This window comes from Pleurodeles waltl, chromosome 4_2 (assembly GCF_031143425.1).
Source record: "Pleurodeles waltl isolate 20211129_DDA chromosome 4_2, aPleWal1.hap1.20221129, whole genome shotgun sequence".
NCBI classification, from domain to species: Eukaryota; Metazoa; Chordata; class Amphibia; order Caudata; family Salamandridae; genus Pleurodeles; species Pleurodeles waltl.
In genome coordinates, this window is record NC_090443.1 from 101,747,635 (window position 1) to 101,767,640 (window position 20,006).

Here is a 20,006-nt window from a genome sequence, read left to right on the forward strand (position 1 = left end):
ACTGTTTTTGTTCTAGTTATGGGTCCATCAGCCCGGCACAGCTTGGTTCCAGTGACACAGTGAGCACTGGACCCATGTTTGGGCATACCCATGCCACTTAGGGCGGTTCATGAAACACACAAAAGGAGATGAGAGGATGGGGTGGCCTAGAGTTATCAGCAATCAAGAAAAACATCCACCTTGAAATTTAACAGTTCACATTGGCATAATTTTGAGGTTTTGTTTAGGATTATCAGGCTTTCTCCATTTACCTGTGATCCAAACAAAATTTGGGATTTTCTCAAGGATGGTTTCATGTTAGGACTAGCTCAACGATAGGAAGCCAGAGGGCCATTTCTACTCTGGCTTCTCTTTTGTTAAAAACTGTTTTTCTGCACATACCGGTTGTTCACTGTCTTGTCCCTTCTTAGGATCTGCCAGTAGTCCTCTGAGCATGACAGTAAACTCCTTTTTTAACCAATTTTTACTGATTTTGTTGTACAAAAGCACATTCACAATTAGAGGACAATCGGTCACATATATCATTTACAACAAGGGTGGACCAATCGTGCCAATCATACATGTGCAAACCTTAACATATGTGTCTGGAGTTGTTAGTCCATTTTTGAATACAGAAACAACTTAGAACAGTAAGTCATAACAACTGCAATATCATACAATAGCAATACATATTTTGGTCATTATTGTTGGACTTCTTACTATAGCCTTGTTACCTTTATTATGGTTCTGTTCATAGCGGTAATGAGGCATTTTGCCTTACTGTGTTTTAACATCTGAAGTATTGCTCATTAGGGTATAAGGTAGGTGAGACTGAATTGATGCTCATGCAAGGTGGGGGCTAGCAGATATGGAGGATTAGCAGTTTGGGGGGTCAACCGAATTAGAGGTTGTGTCACATGACTCTGAATAAGTGCGCTCACAACTAATCAGGGAGCTCTTGTTTGAAGGTTTGTACATCTTGAAGTATTGTCTTCCACTCTGCGGCTATAGAGACCCTTTGCAGTCCGTGCAATGACTGGAAGCTCCCTTTGAGCTGCTTCTCTCTGCAGACTAAAAACTCCTATCAGCAAAGGTATGTTCTGGTTGCAAGCTGTTGAAAGAGGAATATAGGTAAGATTAGGGCCTTGCTTTCCTCTTTTACTTTTTTAAAAGTTCCTCCAGACAAGTCCATACTTAAGCCACGTCCTTTGTTCTTACCTAAGCTTACATTCACATTTCATTGTTAGGAAGATATCATTTTGCCTGTTTTGTTTTTCCAATTCTCTCCTCAGAGGCAGGGGCCAACCTTGATACCCTTGATGTGCATAGAGCCCTTTCAGTCTATCTGGATAGGACAGTCTTGACCTAAAAAGTTGATGCTTTATTTGTCCTTTTTGGCCTTCCAAGAAAAGATCCTAATCCTTTATCTTCTACTCTCTCCAGCTGGATTAAGATAGTGATGTCATACATTTATGAGCCATCAAGGTGAGATCTTCCTTCTTCTATTCAGTGTAGATCTATCAGGGGAATCTCAACTTCTCGGGCAGTCATTGAAGGGACTTCTCTGAAAGAATTTGTTGTGCTGCAACATGATTGGTTTGTAACACATTTCTGATTCATTATCATTATGATTTGTCTTTGTCATGTATTCATGGGAATCAACAAATCAGTTAATTCTACTAGGGTATTTTCTCATGTTGTAAGGCCTTAACGAGGAAAATGGTTAATTACAGGAAATCTTCATTACTTTGAGACCAGGTCTTCCTTGCCACAATCCTGAAACCCCTCTCCCCTGACTTTCCATATTGTAAATTGGTAGTTTGATTCCTCTCTGCATATTTGCTTGCTTGGATATTACAGGAAGTGATCATTCTTAGTTACTATTTTGGAGATCTCTGGGTATTGGGAACCATATTAGTAGTAATTTTTAGGTTGCCATTGGTATATAATATCTGCGAGACTGGGAATTCACTCACGTTGTAAGGGCTGTGATGAGAAAAACTGGGACTTGGAGTCATGAAGATTACTGTTAAATAACCCGGTCAAGCCTTGCAAAATATGGCTAGCTATCAGGGCCAGGCTGGGAACCCAAAGCAGCCCTGGCAAATTTTGTCAGACCAGCTGTTATAGGGTGCATTTTGAACCTGGCCACTACAATGGGGCTTGGGGGGTTTCTTCCCCCCAAGAACATTAGGGAAAACATTGCCAAAACAGTGCATTCTACAACACATTTTTCATTATATACTCAACTGTATTAGTTTTTAAAGCATAGTAAATTGTGACATCACATTGCACCAGGATACAGCAACCTTTACTTGGGCTCTACAATGATTCCCTCACCATCATCCTCTATAGTGCCCCTCACCTTTCCATAGCCCCTCTCTCACTTGAATTTCATTTGTTATGGTGTTGGAGCACTTTAGATCACACACACATACAGAGACAATGAATCATATGTGTATAAATCAGTGTAAAGAAAATGTTACACAAGACAAATACAAGGTGTAGGATTCACATGGCATCCATACTGGTAGGCATTTTTTAGGACTGCTTGCTCTGGGCAAGCATAAACTTGGGATTCAGTATGTAACGCAGTGGTTAGGGTGACTTTACTAACAACCATTTATTTCTACCCAAACAAGCCTTTTTTTTTTAGCAAAACTAGGGTTATCAAAGAGGGGGGGAAATGTAACTTTGGAACCTGTACCATGCAGTTTGCATGCTCTTTCATGGCAGTTCATAACTCACTGTGCTAGATTATGATTGTAACTTATGATCTGCTCAGTAACAATAGTATCTCTGTGACAAAAGCAGTATCCCACTGAGCACTGCACATAAACTACTGTTCTGCAATATGCAGGGTACACATCCTGTGCAGCAGGCATATTAACCTTCTGTGGTATTTTAGACTAAACAAAATTGCCACTAAACAGACCTCCCATCTCTCTCCAGCAGGTACATTAATCACCACAGTTAGCTTGGCAGTTTTATTATTTCCTGGAAACTACTGGATTTACAAGGAACTCTGCAGTGCTTTTAAAACTACTGTAATGCTACAAAACCATTTCCCCAGTTTCAAAAGCGGTCCCTCGCCCTTCCAGCCTCACTGGGAAACACCGGATGCACGGTTCAGCATGTCCGGCCTTGCTGGCAATGTCGGGCTGACTTTCTACCCCTCACTAAGACTTTTCATGCGGCTGAAGAGACAGCACTATGTAACTCACAGGGTTCATTAACGAGGCTAAAGTGCATAAGAGATAGCCTGCTTGTAAGAGATGTTCAACTATAGTAATCCAATCGCTTCTCAGTTCACCAGTCTTGCAAGAATAAAGGACCGAGTGGAGCAGGGGAAGTTGATATTAGAGCAACCTAGTGGAGTCAGCGCATTGAAAGCTGGCAGGTGAATTTAGCCTTTTATGCTTCCGAGGTAGCGAGAATAACGGGTGGTCGAGAGAGTCAGGGATGCATTCTATGCGATATGTTGATTGATTATTATTATTATCACATACGAAGATGAGATTACTGCCTCATTGTACCCTCAACGCCTGCTGTTGGCATGCACAACATTGTCATCAGAACAAGCCAGGGAGGAACGTGCTGTTTCTGGGGACGAAGTTTGCTTCTCTAATTTTCAGTTCAGCGAATGTTGTTTGTTTCACCGAGGCAGTAATCTTGGTGAAAGGAATATTCAAACCAAACATAAAATGTCTCAAACTCATTCGTGGTACAGCCGGTGGCATTATGCCCGAGCTGCTTGTAAACAGGTGCGCCGCACGGCAGTGTCACGAGCCCAGCGCAGCTGAGAAAAGCGTGAGCTTTAGAGCGTTGCACACACAGGTGGCGTCGACCTCTGCTTCGAACATGGGCCTTCTCATCGCCACCCTCCAGCTGGCCATCATTCTGCTGACTCTGCCAGTACACCTCTTGGCTCTCTTAGGGGTATGGAAGCCACTAGCCCACAAGGCATTTCCATACCTGTTGGCCAAATTTAGCACCTTATACAACAGGAAGATGCGTTCATATAAGACGACTCTTTTCAGCAACATGTTAGACTTTGCAGGCCCCGGGGAGAAGCTCAACCTTTTGGAGATCGGAAGCGGAACTGGAGCAAATTTCCAGTTTTTCCCGCCAGGATGCCAAGTCACGTGCACGGACCCGAACCCAGACTTCAAGCGGTTCCTGAACAAGAGCGTTGCTGAAAATGGGCACATTCAGTTCACGCGCTTCCTCGTGGCGTCTGCTGAGGACATGTCGGAGGTGGCCAGTGGCTCAGTGGACGCTGTAGTCTGCACGCTGGTGCTGTGTTCAGTGCGGAATGTGGAGGAGGTCCTGAAAGAGGTGGTGCGAATCCTCAGACCGGTGAGTATCCTGGAGTACTATTTTGAGGTGTATAAGTGAAAAATGGTATCTAGCTTTTACTTCCTTCAGTATTTCAAAGCACAAATTACGAAGAGTAAGTTGGCAAACCATTAGCAACCACCTTTGTGATTTTTGCTGATTCCAAGTTGTCCATTATTGCTATAAAGCATGGGAGCTGATTTTATTGTTGGCTGTAAAGGTAAATGCTGTAGCAGGCCGGGAATGGAAGGGTTTACGAAAGGGCAAAAGATCAGAACTAGGAATGGAATTTCCAAAAACGACCCATTGACCGGGTAAATGGCGTCACTGGTTGTCAGATTAGGTCACTATATATTGTAACACTTATGAATGTGCAATATTACATGTTTAGAAAGTGCACGCTTTCTAGTAGCTAAAATATGTAACCCTTGAACATTATGGAACTGAAACAAATAAGGAAGTAATGTTCTCAATTTTGACATAATTTCTGTGAAGTGTGGGGTCAAGAAAAATAATGCACGTTGGGGGTGGAAAATGATCTGGGCCTCGTAATCACACGTCAGCACTATTTAGGATCCTGGCAACACCCACCCTCTTGCTGAGGAGGATATTTATCTTTTTGTTGGGGAAGTCGCAAAGCATCCTTTTGAATGTACTGCACTCTACGTCCTCAACTAGTATGCTGCTGTAATTTATATCAAGGTAAACCTCAGTTTTTGTGTACTTCATTATACCCTTTTCCACATTATAGTACGTCAAGCCAAACATGCTTCTGTGACGGTACTACACGTACTTTGTTGGATTCACTTACGAGCAAATGTTAAATGTTCATGGGTTGGTTTCTTGTTACAATATTTACTCAGCGCACATGTTTGCACAAATCAGATTACGCCACAAAACGACCTCTGGAGTTGTGAGATTGCAAAACAAGTTTTATTTTATTTCAAGTCAAAGGTGGGGGAATTGATTCCCTGCCCACCACCAACCGCGGATCCGTCTGCTCCCCTCTCAAACTTTAAACCTTTAGCCCACCGTCTGGGCAACCCTTTAATTGCTTCTGCCTGTACTAATACATTTTCTTTTCACTAGCTCCCCAGAGCACCAATTTCCCTCCTTTGTACTCCGGTCCCTGAATCTCTATGCGCCCTTGCCCTAGTTTTCCTATCTTTACTGCCGCTCCACTATGAACTATATCACTCCTCTCCTTCACCTCTCCCCTACAGTCGAATCTCGCAGCCCAGTGACCTGCGTTTTTGAAGTGTCGTTAAATTATCTCCATTTGTGGGATGTGCACACAGCTTACCGAATGACCTTTTAACTGGGGAAGCTACCTCAGTGGTTTGGAAGGTGTAGTGTTCAGAAGTTGCTATGTATCCGTCTGACAGCTAGCAAGCAGAAGGACCAGTACTGACACAGTGGCATAGAAAGGAAGGAAACTGGACCCACCGCTCCCTGGTTTTATATAGTAAAGAAGTGTAAGTCTCCCTCTCAAAACAAACAAGCATTGGTAAATGCATTAGGTTTAACTTATGGGAAATAATAAGTTAAGAAGTGTGGAAGCAGTGTATGAGTGCAGGGAGAATGGTGCGAGTGCTCTCTGTGCAGGGTGAGTGGTGTATGAATGAAGGTTGATAAGTGTTCTTAATGCTTCTAAAACCATCAAATAGTGTGCTGAATTCAGCAATATAAAATTGCACACTTGTGTCATCATTTCGCTAGGCAGACCATTACCAGGGTTTTCAGTTCCATGATTACTGCCGCTTTCAGCAAGGAAATGCAAAGTGGTAAGTGTCCCAGTGTGATCCATGCCCACAACAATGGCCAAATATCACCTCCTTTGAGCAGGCAAAGTATCTGACTCAAAAAACCTCATGATATTTTGCATGTTTACATTGTTACCCAGGTATCCTGGATGCAAGATATTCTGATATTGTCATTCTGATGAGACCGGTAACTTGTTTTCTCAGCCTCATTGAGTACCAAGGTCAATTGTAAGGAGTGCATTAAGCAGTGGCCATCACATTCTCACCAGAGTTTGAGCCTCCATCAAAACAATAAAAAACCCCATCTCTTTTAAAATAATTGATTCCATATTTGGAAAATAGAGATTCTTTACTCGCTGTTCAGTACTAACTGTTGTTGGTTAGTGTCAAAGGCGGTTGCTGTCATGCTGGAGCCAGATTAATGCTGCAAAGTGCTAGGGCATTTACCTTGGAGTGCCCCTACAAAGAGAAGCTGCTTGGAGTTTATGTAGGTGTAGCGTCTGTCTTATGAAAACACAAATTTTTAATTTATTAGGCACCCATCCGGTAGCAGTTAGGTTCGATGAACAAAGGTGGGTTGTGACCTTATTGTCACATCAAGTTCCAAAGGCCTGCCAGTGAAGTACGATATATTTAATGTTTTGCAAGCATAATAAGGACATCCGGGCAGCACAGGGCACTATAACTATATGACATACCCAATGGTGGTAGGGTGGGGGGCTTCTGAAGACAATTCAATACAGTAAATATGACATATGTAACCAAATGAGAACGCAGGGAAAACAAGCAGAAAAACATTAGCGGAGAAAGTAGGGGCATGTTAGTGCCAAATCAAACCAAAATAAAAACGTGTCAAAGATGAAACTTGTGTTTGGTTCGCGAAAGAGCCCATGGTTAACTGTTAGAGTTTCTCTTAGTAGACTTACAGATAAGATTGTCAATAGGTGCGTGCGGCTCCCCTCGTGTCAAGTATTCTCAGCTTCCTCTCTGTCCGTCATCGCTCAATGTGTTATAAACCCGACCCACGTGATGCCGTGTTAAACCACTAGTTCGTTCACCACAGAAACGGTATGTTAATGGCCAAAAGGACAGCCCTGTTGATTTCATCGATATTATGGAGTGGTATGAAAAAATGAGTGCTCCCTCCTAGGTATATACGATGTAATGTCCAACCATAAAACGAACCATCATGTGATGTACTTGAGATAGTGGATAATGAGAAAAGCAAAACTTATGAGACTGCTGCCTGACTTCAGGATGTCGGCAGTCACACAAGGGCTGAGATGGTGATGTGTTGAGATGGTTGATGGTTGTCATTGAAGTGGTACATAGTAGGAGGGAAAGGGGGTGGGGTAGCAACATGAGGACAGAGACGAACTGTAGATAGCTATACATTCGGCAGGAAGTAAAAAAAAATAAAAGCACAAGGCAAGCGCTGTGCAGGCAAAAGCTTAAAAAATAGTCCCACAAAGCAGATGAAAAACATGACTTGGGCCATGGGAGATTGATAAGAGAAAGACAGGAGGGAAAACAAGAAATAGTATGCTACACGGAGAAAAATTAATGGCAAGCACAGGAACCAATGAAAGCAAAAGGGTGGGATGTAAGCCTCTTTTAAGATTTATATTAACAATAGATTTCACAAGTTCAGAGCAAGCGCTGTGCAGCCCATTTAAAGAAATAGCTATGCCGCTGGACCCTTAGCACGTGTACTAACCGCTCTCTCAGGAGCCCACATAAGAGTCCCACGCCTACGCTTCTAAATGCTTACTCAACAGCGGTTAACAAGAACATACAAAAGCATCAGGGAACAAAGCATATAGAAATGCTGTACTGAAAAAACACAGCATTTAGGTTCATTTTCGGTCGCAGTAGGCTTCTTACATCTTCTGCTTTCATAGCCTAAAAAAGCTTAGCAGAGGGGTATGTTGGTACCTCCCGCAGCGTCAAGGGTGGTTCTGGGACACCTTTTCTGTTAGGCTCCATTTTATCCATCTCTTTGGTGTGAGTAGTCCCACGGTTTTCGCTTCATACTGTTTCAGGTTGAATGCTGCCGGAGAATTGTTTGCATCTAGATGTGAATTTCGCATTGCCAGTGATCTGCAGTGACAATTTTGTTTGTTTTGGTGTTTATACCTAGTGTGTCCTCGTTAGCATACTGAAAGTGATTCTCTGTTGTCCTGGGTGCCCTTTTATGGACTAAAGATAATGTCGCTGAACAAGTAGGTTTTGTGAGGTCATCTACCTACTCATGTTGTGGGATGAGCAGTAGTAATGATCTGAATATGACTCAAGGATTATAGCTTTAGAAATAACTGTTAAAGGCTAAATGTTCAAGGGGGAGTGACACACAATGATGTGGGCTATTGGGGTGGCAACTGTTCTTTAAACGAAAAGCAGCATGCTTGTTTTATGCCCATTAGATATGAAAATATTTTTCGAATCTGTTTCTGTGCATGGATTAATGGTTCAGATATATGCATATTTTCTAAGGTATTTTTCTAAGTGTGGCATCATCTATGTATCAGCAGCTTACATTTGTAAGGGCGCATTGCATCGCTCAATAATGTTGCCCAGTGGTCACATATACATTTTGAATAGTCAACAACCCTTCTGCACTGAAAGACGAATTTGCATCTTTGGAATGTACAGTACCAAGAGATTTGGTGTTGAGCGATCCTCTTCTACCAGGGCAGACGTGCACTTTACCTTGAGGTCCAACATGACCCTAATGAGACTCGGTAGGCAGGCTCCCAATGAGCGTTAGTGATCAGTGCTTAATTTGTAAACAAAAATGTGCAGGTGCCCAAAGCCCTCCTCTTAAACACGCGGCTGCTTCAATTAAATGTGCGAACACAGAATACTGAGGCGGCGTAATCCTGACCATCTCAGGCCTCTTCAATCCATATAAAGCCACTCCCTGCCCCTTCAGCCCACTCTTGCAGCTTTCTACTTTCTACATTTGTGACGCTTTTTCGTTTTTCCCTTCCTCCGCCTTTCCCACGTCTTTTGCTCGCAGCAAATGCTTGAAGCAGAAGAATACGCCCCGGCCCTCAAAATAAGTGCCGGTGCTCAGCACCGGAAACAACAAGCACAAATTAAGCACTGTTAGTGATGGAACTAAAGTGCCAGGCATGCTCTTGCAAGGTTTTTAGGGTGCTCCTTACGAGAATCCGCATGTTATCAAGAACTGCACTCCAAGTGACCTGCTCTCTTTTATTGACCTTAGAAGCACTTTACTAAGGTAATTTTATATCCCTGTTTGACAAACAAATCCACTGGTCTGCAACCAGCTTGCTCATCCAGTTGCATGTTTTAGCACATCAAATAAGTGAAAGATAATACTTTGTAAAACTCAACAAAAACGAGAGAAGATAATACTTCTATTATCTCCACTTGTAAACTGATGATTCTTGATACTTAGACAGTACTGTCCTGGTCTGCAAAGTGGAGGCATCTTTCGTCCAATATTTGACATGTTTTTACGTGACATAATGAACGCTTTAATACCTGATAACTGTAGTTTTATTCAGAATTGTTGCTTCTTGTGCTGTATTGTTATGTTAACTGTATGTTTGTTCATTGATTTAATAAATAGTTTGCCAGATACCAATTCTTCTACTAACTTAGGGCACCATACGTTTGTGTACTGGTTAATTCCTTGACAGTCAAGATACATTGTGTACATTTTGCTTGTGAGATTAGGTATACCATTAATACATCCATCTATTTCTTATGTTATGAATGTTGAGCACCCTACTGTTAAATGATTCCCACAGTGTTAAATGCTATATAGCAGCGTTTCCCAAACTCTTGGTCCCAAATCGTTTTTTGGTGGGTCACAAAAGTCCTGATCTACATGCAAGTAATATTTAAAATGATTAGCCATTTTTGCGCACCAGTGCAAAGGTGGTGAACAATGCCACTTAGTCTATTTTTATTTTAGAAGTATTAAAATTATATTTTTAAAAAGCAAAGAAGGCATTTCAGTACAATGATACAAGATCTGAGAAAGGAACGCAGGCCACAGGATCCATCGGTTAAAGATGTTCACAGAAAGTAGAACCAACAAATCTATATAAATGGCACCATAATCCACTCTCTGTACATCACTTGCTCTTTTGCTGTTGTACTTTGTAATTTATTTCTCTCCCAGGGAGGAAATGGAAGATGAGTATATGTCCCTGTGCAATTTCTTCCGCCTTTTCTGTGTTACCTGGATTCCCACTTTGCGTTACCATTTTCTATTGTGTTGCCACAATGAAGGGGTGTCATGTGCTAAAATAAGCTTGCATAGTGCTAAAATTGTGCCCTGTGAGATGATTAAATTAGGGAAATTCTGCTCGAATGAGGTTGTAGCTCTGATGGCTCCCATGCTAATATGCGTAGTGTAGTTGTTCATTCCCAGGAATAATGTATAAATGAAATGTCTTTGCCATATGGGTATCATACATGTACGCAACCATTTTGCAAGCACCCTCTTTCCATCTACTGAAGGCATTGTGGTTGGTGTGAACACTGGATTATTGGGACTAGGAGTGTATAGGGAGGAGTAAACTACTAGACCCACTGTGTGTACATGATCTATCCCACTTACTTAATGTTGTGACTACCGGGGTGCTAAATTAGTAATTAGGGGGTCTGTGTCATTTCTCTAGCAACACTAGGTACCTTAGGGAGCTCTGTACTATGACATGGTCTGTCATCAGTTTTTCCTAGAGAGCATTTGTGGACCAGTCTACTACTATCCACAGTTAGGCAGCTGCATAATTATGTGAGATGCTCGGGACTCTCAGCCCCGCCACTCATCTTTTTTAGCTGGATCAGATGTTTCTGCAGAAGCCCGGGTGCTCCACGCCGCCCAACAAATGTCATTAACTTTCATTGATTATGTTTAAGATAGAGGGTAACGGAGTTAGGAAGGTGGCCTGATGTGTGATGGGTACCTAAGGTACTTACACCTTATACCAGGTTCAGTTATCCCCTATTAGTGTAGTGTAGGCCGTGTCTAGAGGCCAGGCTCTCTCGAGGTAGCTGTGGTTGTGAAGCCAAGGCTAATCTAGGAGACATGCAAAGCCCATGCAATACCACGGTACTCACACAGCACTTACACACATGAAAGAAAGCACTCAGTGTTACAAAAATAAAGGTACATTATTATGGTAACACAGCACCAAAAATACTTTAGAGGCAATACTCCATTAGAAGGTAAGTAATACACAAGATATATACAGTAGTTGTTAGAAAAAGGCATAAGAATAGTTAAAAAACAGTGCAAAACAGTGTAAAACACAATAGAGAATAGTGACCATAGTGCGAGCACTACCCATATACTCAAAACATAGAATGCAAGAGTTGGACCCCCACCTTCGTAGGTGTAGTGCGTAGAGGGGCTCTGGGGGTACCAGGAAATCACAAAGGTAAGTACCACATCAGCCCCCAGAGACAAGGAAAGCAGGAGTAAATCACAAGAATTTCCCGAAAACACCCACTTAGAAGAAAATAAGAGAATTTCAAAACCCGGAGGTGACTGCAAGAAACCAACTGTGGATTCCTGGAGATGAAGACCTGTGGAAAGAGGGGGCCAAGTCCAGAAGACGCAGCAGAGTCCAGTGGGGGCAGGAGCCCCTACCCACCAAGCTGAGGATGCAGCAGTTGGTCGACGGTGAGGAACGAAAGTCAGTACTGCAGCCCTGGAGTTGGAGTCGAGTTCCAGGAGGATGCAGGTGATGTCCCACACCTGAAGGAAGATTGCATTTGGGTTTGCGTGTCTGGATTCCACCAACAAGCCTTGGCACAGCCAAAACTCGCAATTGCCAGAAAGTGGTGCTGCAGGGGACCAGCAAGGCCCAGGAGGGTGGGGTTAGAGGGGCCCCTCAGCATCGCAGAGAGTCCACAGAAGCACATGCAGCACTCACAGGAGTCCCACAGGACAGGGACACAGAAGTTGTAAATAGAGCCCATGCAACACTACAAAAAGGAGTGCTATGCCGCAGGAGAGTCTCTCATGGAGCTGTTCATCACAGGGAGGGGTGCTGGGGGCTGGAGCTAAACGATGCCTGAAGACCCCTTGAAAAAAGTGCCAACAAGCCTTGGAAGCTGCAAAAGACGCGGTGCACAGGGATACTGTCCTGTGTGGGAAGGCAAGGGCTTACCTTGACCCAACTTGGACAGCTGGTAAAGAGGACTAGCGGGACCACTTCTGACCACCACCCATGATGCAGGATCCATGCAGCTCAGCAGGACAGGGGATCCACGCAGCCGATCGTCGTCGCTGTTGGAGCCTGCAGATGCAGGGGAGTGACTCCTTCACTCCAAGGGAGATTTCTTCTTTTTTCCTGTGCAGACTGAAGACAGACTGTCCTCAGAGGATGCAGGACCGGGGAAATGTTGCAGAAGCTGGAAGGAGCTTTCCATTGTCCAGTTTCGTGCCAGAGCAGGTACTGGAGGTCCCTGAACCCGTGTAGACTGGTTTATGCACAGAGGCACCAAATGTGCCCTTCAAAGCATACCAGTGGCTTGGGGAGGCTACCCCTCCCAAGCTATGTAGCACCTATTTCCAAAGGGAGAGGGGGTAACACCAGTCTCCCAAAGGAAATCCTTTGTTCTGCCTTCCTGGGCTTGAGCTGCTCAAGCAACAGGAGGGCAGAAACCTGTCTGTGAGGTGGCAGCAGCTTGGGCTGTATGGAAAACCTCAGAAGGCTGCAGGAGCAATGCTGATGGTCCTCTAAGGACCCCAAGAGTGCATGGACTCATACAACCAATACCTGCAAAAGTATTGGGGTATGATTCCAACGTGTTTGATACCAAACATGCCTAGGTTCGGAGTTACTATTATGTAGCTGGACATAGGTAGTGACCTATGTCAGGTACACATGTAAAATGGCATCTCCACACTCACAAAGTCCAGGAAAATGGATCTGGAGTTTGTGGGGGCACCTCTGCTAGTGTAGGGGTGCCCTCACACACAGGTACCTGCCCTCTGGGCTGAGAGGACCTACCATAGGGGTGACTTATAGTGACCTGGTGCAGTGACCTGTAGTGAAAACAGGTGCATGCACCCGCTCACGCAGACTGCAATGGCAGGCCTGCAGAACACTTTGCATGGGCTCTCTATGGGTAGCAGAATAACTGCAGCAGCCTATGGGGTCCCCTGGAACCCCAGTGCCCTGGGTACCTGGGTACCATATACTAGGGAATTACATGTGGGCACCAGTAGGCCAATTGTAGGATGAAATACAGAGTTTTGGGAGAGAGAGCATAATCACTTGGGTCCTGGTAAGCAGTATCCCAGTGAACACAGTCAAACACGCTGACATCAAGCAGAAAAATGGGGTAACCATGCCAAGAAAGAGGGTACATTCCTACAACGAGCCATATTGTAAGGGCCTGGAAAGCGTATAGGATGTCTGGCAGTGCATTCATTTTAATCAAATTAATGCGCCTGAACCATGAGAACATCAAAGTTAGCCATGTCTGGAGAGCTTTAGTAATGGCTGTGATCAGAAGTGGGTAATTAGCAGCAAAAAGGTCCCATATAGTGCATGTAAGGTGGACTCCCAGATATTTGATTAAAAATATACCCCAACAAAATTGGAAACCGGTCGACAGACTTTCTGTCTCTTCTGGTGTGAGAGTTAGATTGAATATTTCAGATTTATCATAATTGATCCCAATGCCAGGTACTGCTTTGAAGGGTTCTATGAGGTTTCCTACTGTTGGGATAGAGGTGTCTGGGGCTTCCAGTGTCAGAAGCACGTAATAGAGAACAGGAATATTTTAAATTCTCACTGATCTAAAATGATTCCTGTTACCACATCTGACTGTTGAATGGGACATGTCAATGGTTCTATAAATAGGGCATACAGGAACAATGCAATGGTCATCCCTGTCTGGTGCATCTGGTTAGCTGAAATGGCCTTCATAGATATCCATTTAGAATCTCCCTAGCCACCGAGTTGGTGTAATTGGAAAACAGCATCCAGAGGAACACCAGACCAAGACACATTTTACGAAGAGTAAGCCGGAAGGATGTCCAATCTACCCTGTCAAAATTCTTCTCCCTGTCCAGCAACAAAAGTATCGCTGGTATAAGTTTGAGAGAGGCCTTCTCTATCAGGCTGTCCATATATTGTCATGGGCCTGGTGTCCCCAAATGAAGCCATTCTGACTGGGTTGTATCAGAGTATGGAATACATCATTCAGACGAGTTGCCAAAATCTTTGTGTAAAGTTTGACATCAATATTTATTAGGGCTATCTGCCAAAACGAGGCACAATGCTTAGTGTCTTTATTAGGATTTGAGATGACCATACCACTGCCTCTCCCATTGTTTGGGTCACAGTCTCTCCAGTAGCACAGTGGTTAAATAAGGCTGAATGTTTCTGAGTCAGCTTGGAAGTATATTTCATAGAACTGAGCTGCAAGGTAATTGGGACCTGGGGTCTTATTGGGTTTTAAAGACTCTATCGCTAGCCACACCCCCTCAGGGAGGAAAGGACCTACAAGCAAATCCCTTTGGGCATTTGTAATGGTGGGTAGCTGTATCCTGTCGGGGAAGACCTCCTTGTCTACTGTGGAGGTGGGTTCCTCTATAGTGTGGATGTTTTCCCATTTTTCCCTCATCTTCTACGATCTGAGACCCAGAGGCAGACAATATCTCCCATACATATTCTTTTTCCCTTTGCCACTCAAAGGCGGGGCTGAGTGGGGGCCCACTCCATGCCCTAATATGTACACTCAGTTCCTAAAGTGCATTAGGGAAAGTTCATCTTTGTTTGTATAATGCATGTGCAATTGTTCTCTGGCCACTGTTAATCCCCGAGTAATCTGAAGGGGGGCTGCTGCAGCCATTTCCATTCCAGCTCTCGGATTTGTTCTTCCAGGTTCTGTCATTCTCGTCTATGAAACTGCTTTCGATCCACGGCTGTCACAATAAAATGGTCCCTAATGACTGTTTTAAATGCATACCATGCCCCAGGGATGGAAATCTCCTCTCCCTCATTGTGTTCAAAGTATTTTTCGAACTGGAGGGCTATTTTATGTTCATTGACTGGGATGGTCCGAAATCGAGATAGGGCCAAATTCTTCCATTCGGACCAGGCCCTAGAGTGCATTGGTTATCAGCCTGCAAGTGTGTACCGTGTACGAGGGAATAGAAGATGTAAGTTATGGTCAATGAATTAATTCTCGCCAGATGCCCCTCAAGCCCAGGATATCAATACTCCTTTTTCTGCCTTTTGGAGAAGGGTCTTGTTTGAATATTGTGCCCTCCTGCTCTGTTAGCACACAGATTTCACATCATGTTAAGGTCCCAAGTGAGGATGATGTCACTGCTAGCTATTCTAGTCAACTTCTCCAGGATTTCAATTAGAAACAAGTCTTGGGTAGAGTTAGTGGCATAGATTGTAACCATGGGTAAAGGTTGACCATATAGTGCTTCTACCAAAACAGGGTATCTGCCCTCCCTGTCAGTGTAGGTCTATGTGACCGTCATGGGAAGGTTGTGTTTTAGGAATATCACCATCTCTGTTTGGGATTAGCTGAAGAGTGGTAACTCATGGTGTATGCTCTGTGCTTCATTTCCCCATGGTCCATGTGCACAAGGCGAGCTTGCATATGATATCTGGATGAGTCCTGGAGTGCTTGTCAAACAACTTCTTACTTGTTGGACAAGTTCAGCCCTCATGTGTTAAGTGAGATAAGGTGAATCATTGGTCCCTATTTTATGTGTTTTAGGCAAGTATAGCAGAGCACTGGGTAAGACAAAGATGCTTGGATTGGCGGATGCTGTAGTCATTGCTCCCCCTCAAATTTCCCATTTCCCAATGAAACTCTCAACCTAAGAGAAAGATACGAAACAGCAAGTAATTCAAAATCATATTCATAAGTAGCAATCTGCTTAGAGGGGCAATAGGTCATTCTTGCAGACCAGTAAGTATGGAGTAGGTCTGGTCCCCCAACTACTGAGGGTGGGATCAGGAGGGCCATCTCTCCAGCTCGGTCAGCCACTCCCAGAGCTACACTACTCTGACCAATTGGCACAAGTCCACTGGGGAGAGAGCTGCAAGTCCCCCTCCTGCTCCCATTCACCCAACACATTCAAGCGCACAGATGTCCAAGAGTCTATTGGAAGAATTTAGCTTTGGACGGCACACAAGGTGCTCTCCATCTGTTCCATGTCAGGGAGGTATTTTATCTGCACATCCCCTTTGTATTTTGCTCATGTTTGATTAATTTGAGTGTTTTACTGAAGAACCCTCTCAACCCATGATCTCTCAAAGTCCATAGATCACTCTGTTGGGACTGTAGTAGAGGGATGCCAGCTGCCTTTATCACATGTCTTATTGTTAAATGGCCAGAGCTATTCTTGATTCCCAAAGCATTGCCTGGGTGTGTCCAACAGCCATCCATCACCAGGTGTCGTGCAGCACGTATCCAGCCCCTAACCAGCTGGCAGGTTCAATACCAACGAGCCAGTATAGTCCAATTCATGGTCTCAAGTGGTGTTAAGTGTCTCGCTGTTCTAACGAGGGGTCTGGTGAGACACTTCAAGGTCCAGAGCTGATGGATCATTAATCCTAGTGCCAAGTAGAGAGGCCGCCCTGTGAACATCTGTGATGGTGTGGCACTTTACGTCTTGTTCAAAGGAAAGGCCGAAGGGGTATGTCCATCTATAGTGAATGCCATCATCTCGGTGCTTCTGAGTTACAGTTCAGAACACAGCACGCCTCTGCAGCTTCATTTGAGAGATATCCTGGAAGATAGTACACGCATAGTCTTGAAAGCTTTTTCTTTTCTGAGTAGTAGTGGATATTGATGAGTACATCCTTAGGGTGTCGCTGCTGAGAGGGTTGCTTTGGGCCTGCGCATTGGCCCTGTTGATTGTTATTTTGGGGTGGTTATCCCTTAAGAGCGAGGAGAGCATTCCTACCACGAAGGTTTCCAGGTTTGAATCTAGGATCTCCACTCTCATGCCAAATAGATGGCAGTTTCCCCCGCTTCAAGCAGTTTTCGAGGTCCTTTAATTTCTCAACGGCCATACTAAATTGAGCTTCCAGCGACGTGCATTTTTGCCGATTGTAGTGAGAGATGTTACCAACACTTCAAGGCATCTCTCCATTTCCAGGATGTGCTGTCTCAAAGAGTCAACATCTGTTCTCAGGTCTGCTTATTTAGTGCTTAAGTTGGCACACAGTTCAGTGAGACTTTTCATGAAATCCTGTTGCAACTCGTTGTGTAGCTCAATTTTGAAAGTGCGTAGGCTTTCCAGCAAGTTGGTTTTAGTGAACGCCATCTCCCAAGTCAGTGTTGCAGCTCTATTTAGCTGTTAGCCTAGTCCGAGGTTTTTCCAGCATTGACAGGAGCGTGCCACGGGCAGAGGCTTTCTTTTTGGTGGGCAAGAGGGGGGTCTCTCTGTGTCCAGCCCCTGCCACATGATTCAACCACCAGATGGCACATATCTTGTTCGGTGACTTGCAACGTTAGGATCTATATATAGGTCACAATAATTTCAGCAGGTGTCCCGGTTGTCTCTCATTTCTATCTCATTTAGATCCTCCAGTGCAAGTTGAATCACTAGGGGAGGTAAGTAAAATCTAGTCCAGTGAAGCGGGCAGGAGATCCATGACTTCAGCTCCTTTCCCTGTCCACATCCACTGACCTCATTTGAGCATGTGCGTCTTAGTGTGCTGCCTCTGCATACCATCCTTCCACCCCAATTCTCTCATCGGGCCACATGTGGCACTGTGGTCTTATGGCTCTGGCCTTTGTCGCCACACCTCAGTCCCCCGAAGTTGCTAGGAGGCCTGAGGCCATCCAAGTGTCACTGCACCAAGGCACTACCCCTGCCCCTACACTTGCACGGGCACGAGGCCTCTTTCTTTTAGGTAGCTTGGTTTAGTCTGCCTCTCACAGAGCTAGTCCTGGCGGCAAAGTGGCCCAGGAGTTCACCACACCCCGCACAGGCATGTGCAAGTTTGTGTGAGTGAGTAAGGCAGCTGGCCCCTCCTCGTCCAAGCAACCGTCGGGCGCACAGCATATCAAGCCTTCCCAATCTCACAGCCCACGCACCTCATTCTGCTGCTAGGGGTCAGTACAGGCAATCAACATATTCCTGGGACACAGGTTAACATTTCCTACCGCATTCTGGTATCGGATCAGCACAATAGGAAATGGATATAAATAGGCCAGTAGGAGCAATGGTGAAGAATGTCTCACCCATCTTTGCTAGGCCCCTAAGTCAAGTTTTAAAACAAACCTGTGCAATTATTCCCAAGCAAGACTCCGGGTAAACTTTCCTGTGTTTGTTGCTGCTGTTTTTTACTTCACACATTCATTCTAACAGAGAATGTGCTCACTATCCATGATCATACACAATCACACTACTTGGATATGACTTTCACACATAAATTGTGAAATATTAATGTGGCCTAACGGCCAGAGTTGCCAACTTTGGATCTGGGGAACTAGGTTTGAATCTCAGTGTTGGCTCAAACTTCTTTGATTCTGGGTTTATCACTCAATCTCATGTGCTTATACTAAAATGAATCTGACCTTGTGCAATGTAACACGGTGCCCATGTAAAGTGCTTCAATGCCCTAGGGCTGCGATCTTGCTATATAAAACTGCTATATATTGCCATGCACTGCTAATTTCTCCACATATTACATTTCTGATGACATGTTCTATGACATCATTGATAACATCAATGCAAAATGTGAAATTCTATAATTGATGACAAGTCTATGCATGGTGGGGGCATGAGTTATAGTTATCATAGGACGCAAATTATAGGTATTAGAGATAACCATAACTGGTGAATTTCAGTGTGAGATAACTAAAAATGCCGAATTTCAGTGTTTTTGGTTTTTAAAACATTATGTGGGCGCTGAAATTTTCACCTAACTATAACGTCACTTTTGTTTTTCAGTGAAAAAAAATATATAATGTATTACATATATATATGTATATATATATATATATATATATATATATATAGAGAGAGAGAGAGAGAGAGAGAGAGAGTACAAAATGCACCTCTGGGCCTCAATTTGCGTAAAAATGGATATAAGGCCATACCCCATACTCTGCTGCAGATGGGGTTTCCCAAATTTGGTATTGATACCAAGATTTTTCCAGAAACGTTGTGATTTTAGTGAACGTAAGCCACAGACTTGCACCCCACTCTGAAAACGGTTCCAGACTCTGTTGCAGTTCACCTTCTGCCACTTTTTTGGGCAGATCATATCTTAAACACAATCCTATACTGAATGGCATAGTCAAGGTCTCGACTTTTAGAAACAATTGCTATTACATGAATAAATCACACCACCTCATGTCCATTAAAGCTACGTAGGTTGCAAACGTTTGTTGTTCCAAATATTGGATTGTTGTACTAAAAAGTTTGGGACCGCTTAAAATACAGTGTTGTTATGGCATCCTGATGAAGGCCTTTGTCAATGTGATAAATGGCTGAAACAAGGTTGTCAAAGCTTTTTGTTCAATTGCATATCTCATTTTAGATAGTTTGTTCTCTATATTGACTCGGGCAATGCTTGTATTCTCAATATCCTGGCCAGCATGACAGAATAGAGGGGATGGATAGCTAGCTGTAGTGGCTACCCATCAGGATTGAAAGTATATGTGAGCAGAAATTAGACCCAAATCTTTCTTGTTAGTTGAATGAATAACGCATCTATGAGAGACGGATAGGCTTTGTTATTTAATATTAATCATTTAAAATAACATGCAAATTTAAGAATATTCTGTGTGGCTTAATTTTTTGGTCAGTAAAAAATGCATGTATTCAATAAGGCTGTGATTTTTGATGCCTCACAATTGGATCGCAGCAGCTAAATTATACGTCCTTTAATTTGAAATGTTTCGTATTTCTTTTGTATGTAACTTTGGCTTGCTAATTGAATA

General features: G+C 43.7%; 1 protein-coding gene across 1 annotated transcript in view; it reads left to right on the forward strand.

Annotated features, from left to right (window-relative positions):
- The first annotated feature begins 3,826 nt into the window (after nt 1–3,826).
- Nucleotides 3,827–20,006, forward strand: part of LOC138294083 (thiol S-methyltransferase TMT1A-like) — a 189,338-nt gene continuing 173,158 nt past the window's right edge. Inside the window, exon 1 of the mRNA XM_069233318.1 lies at nt 3,827–4,338. Coding sequence (XP_069089419.1) covers nt 3,841–4,338 — 498 coding nt within the window. The 5' untranslated portion in view covers nt 3,827–3,840. The remainder of the gene's footprint in view (nt 4,339–20,006) is intronic.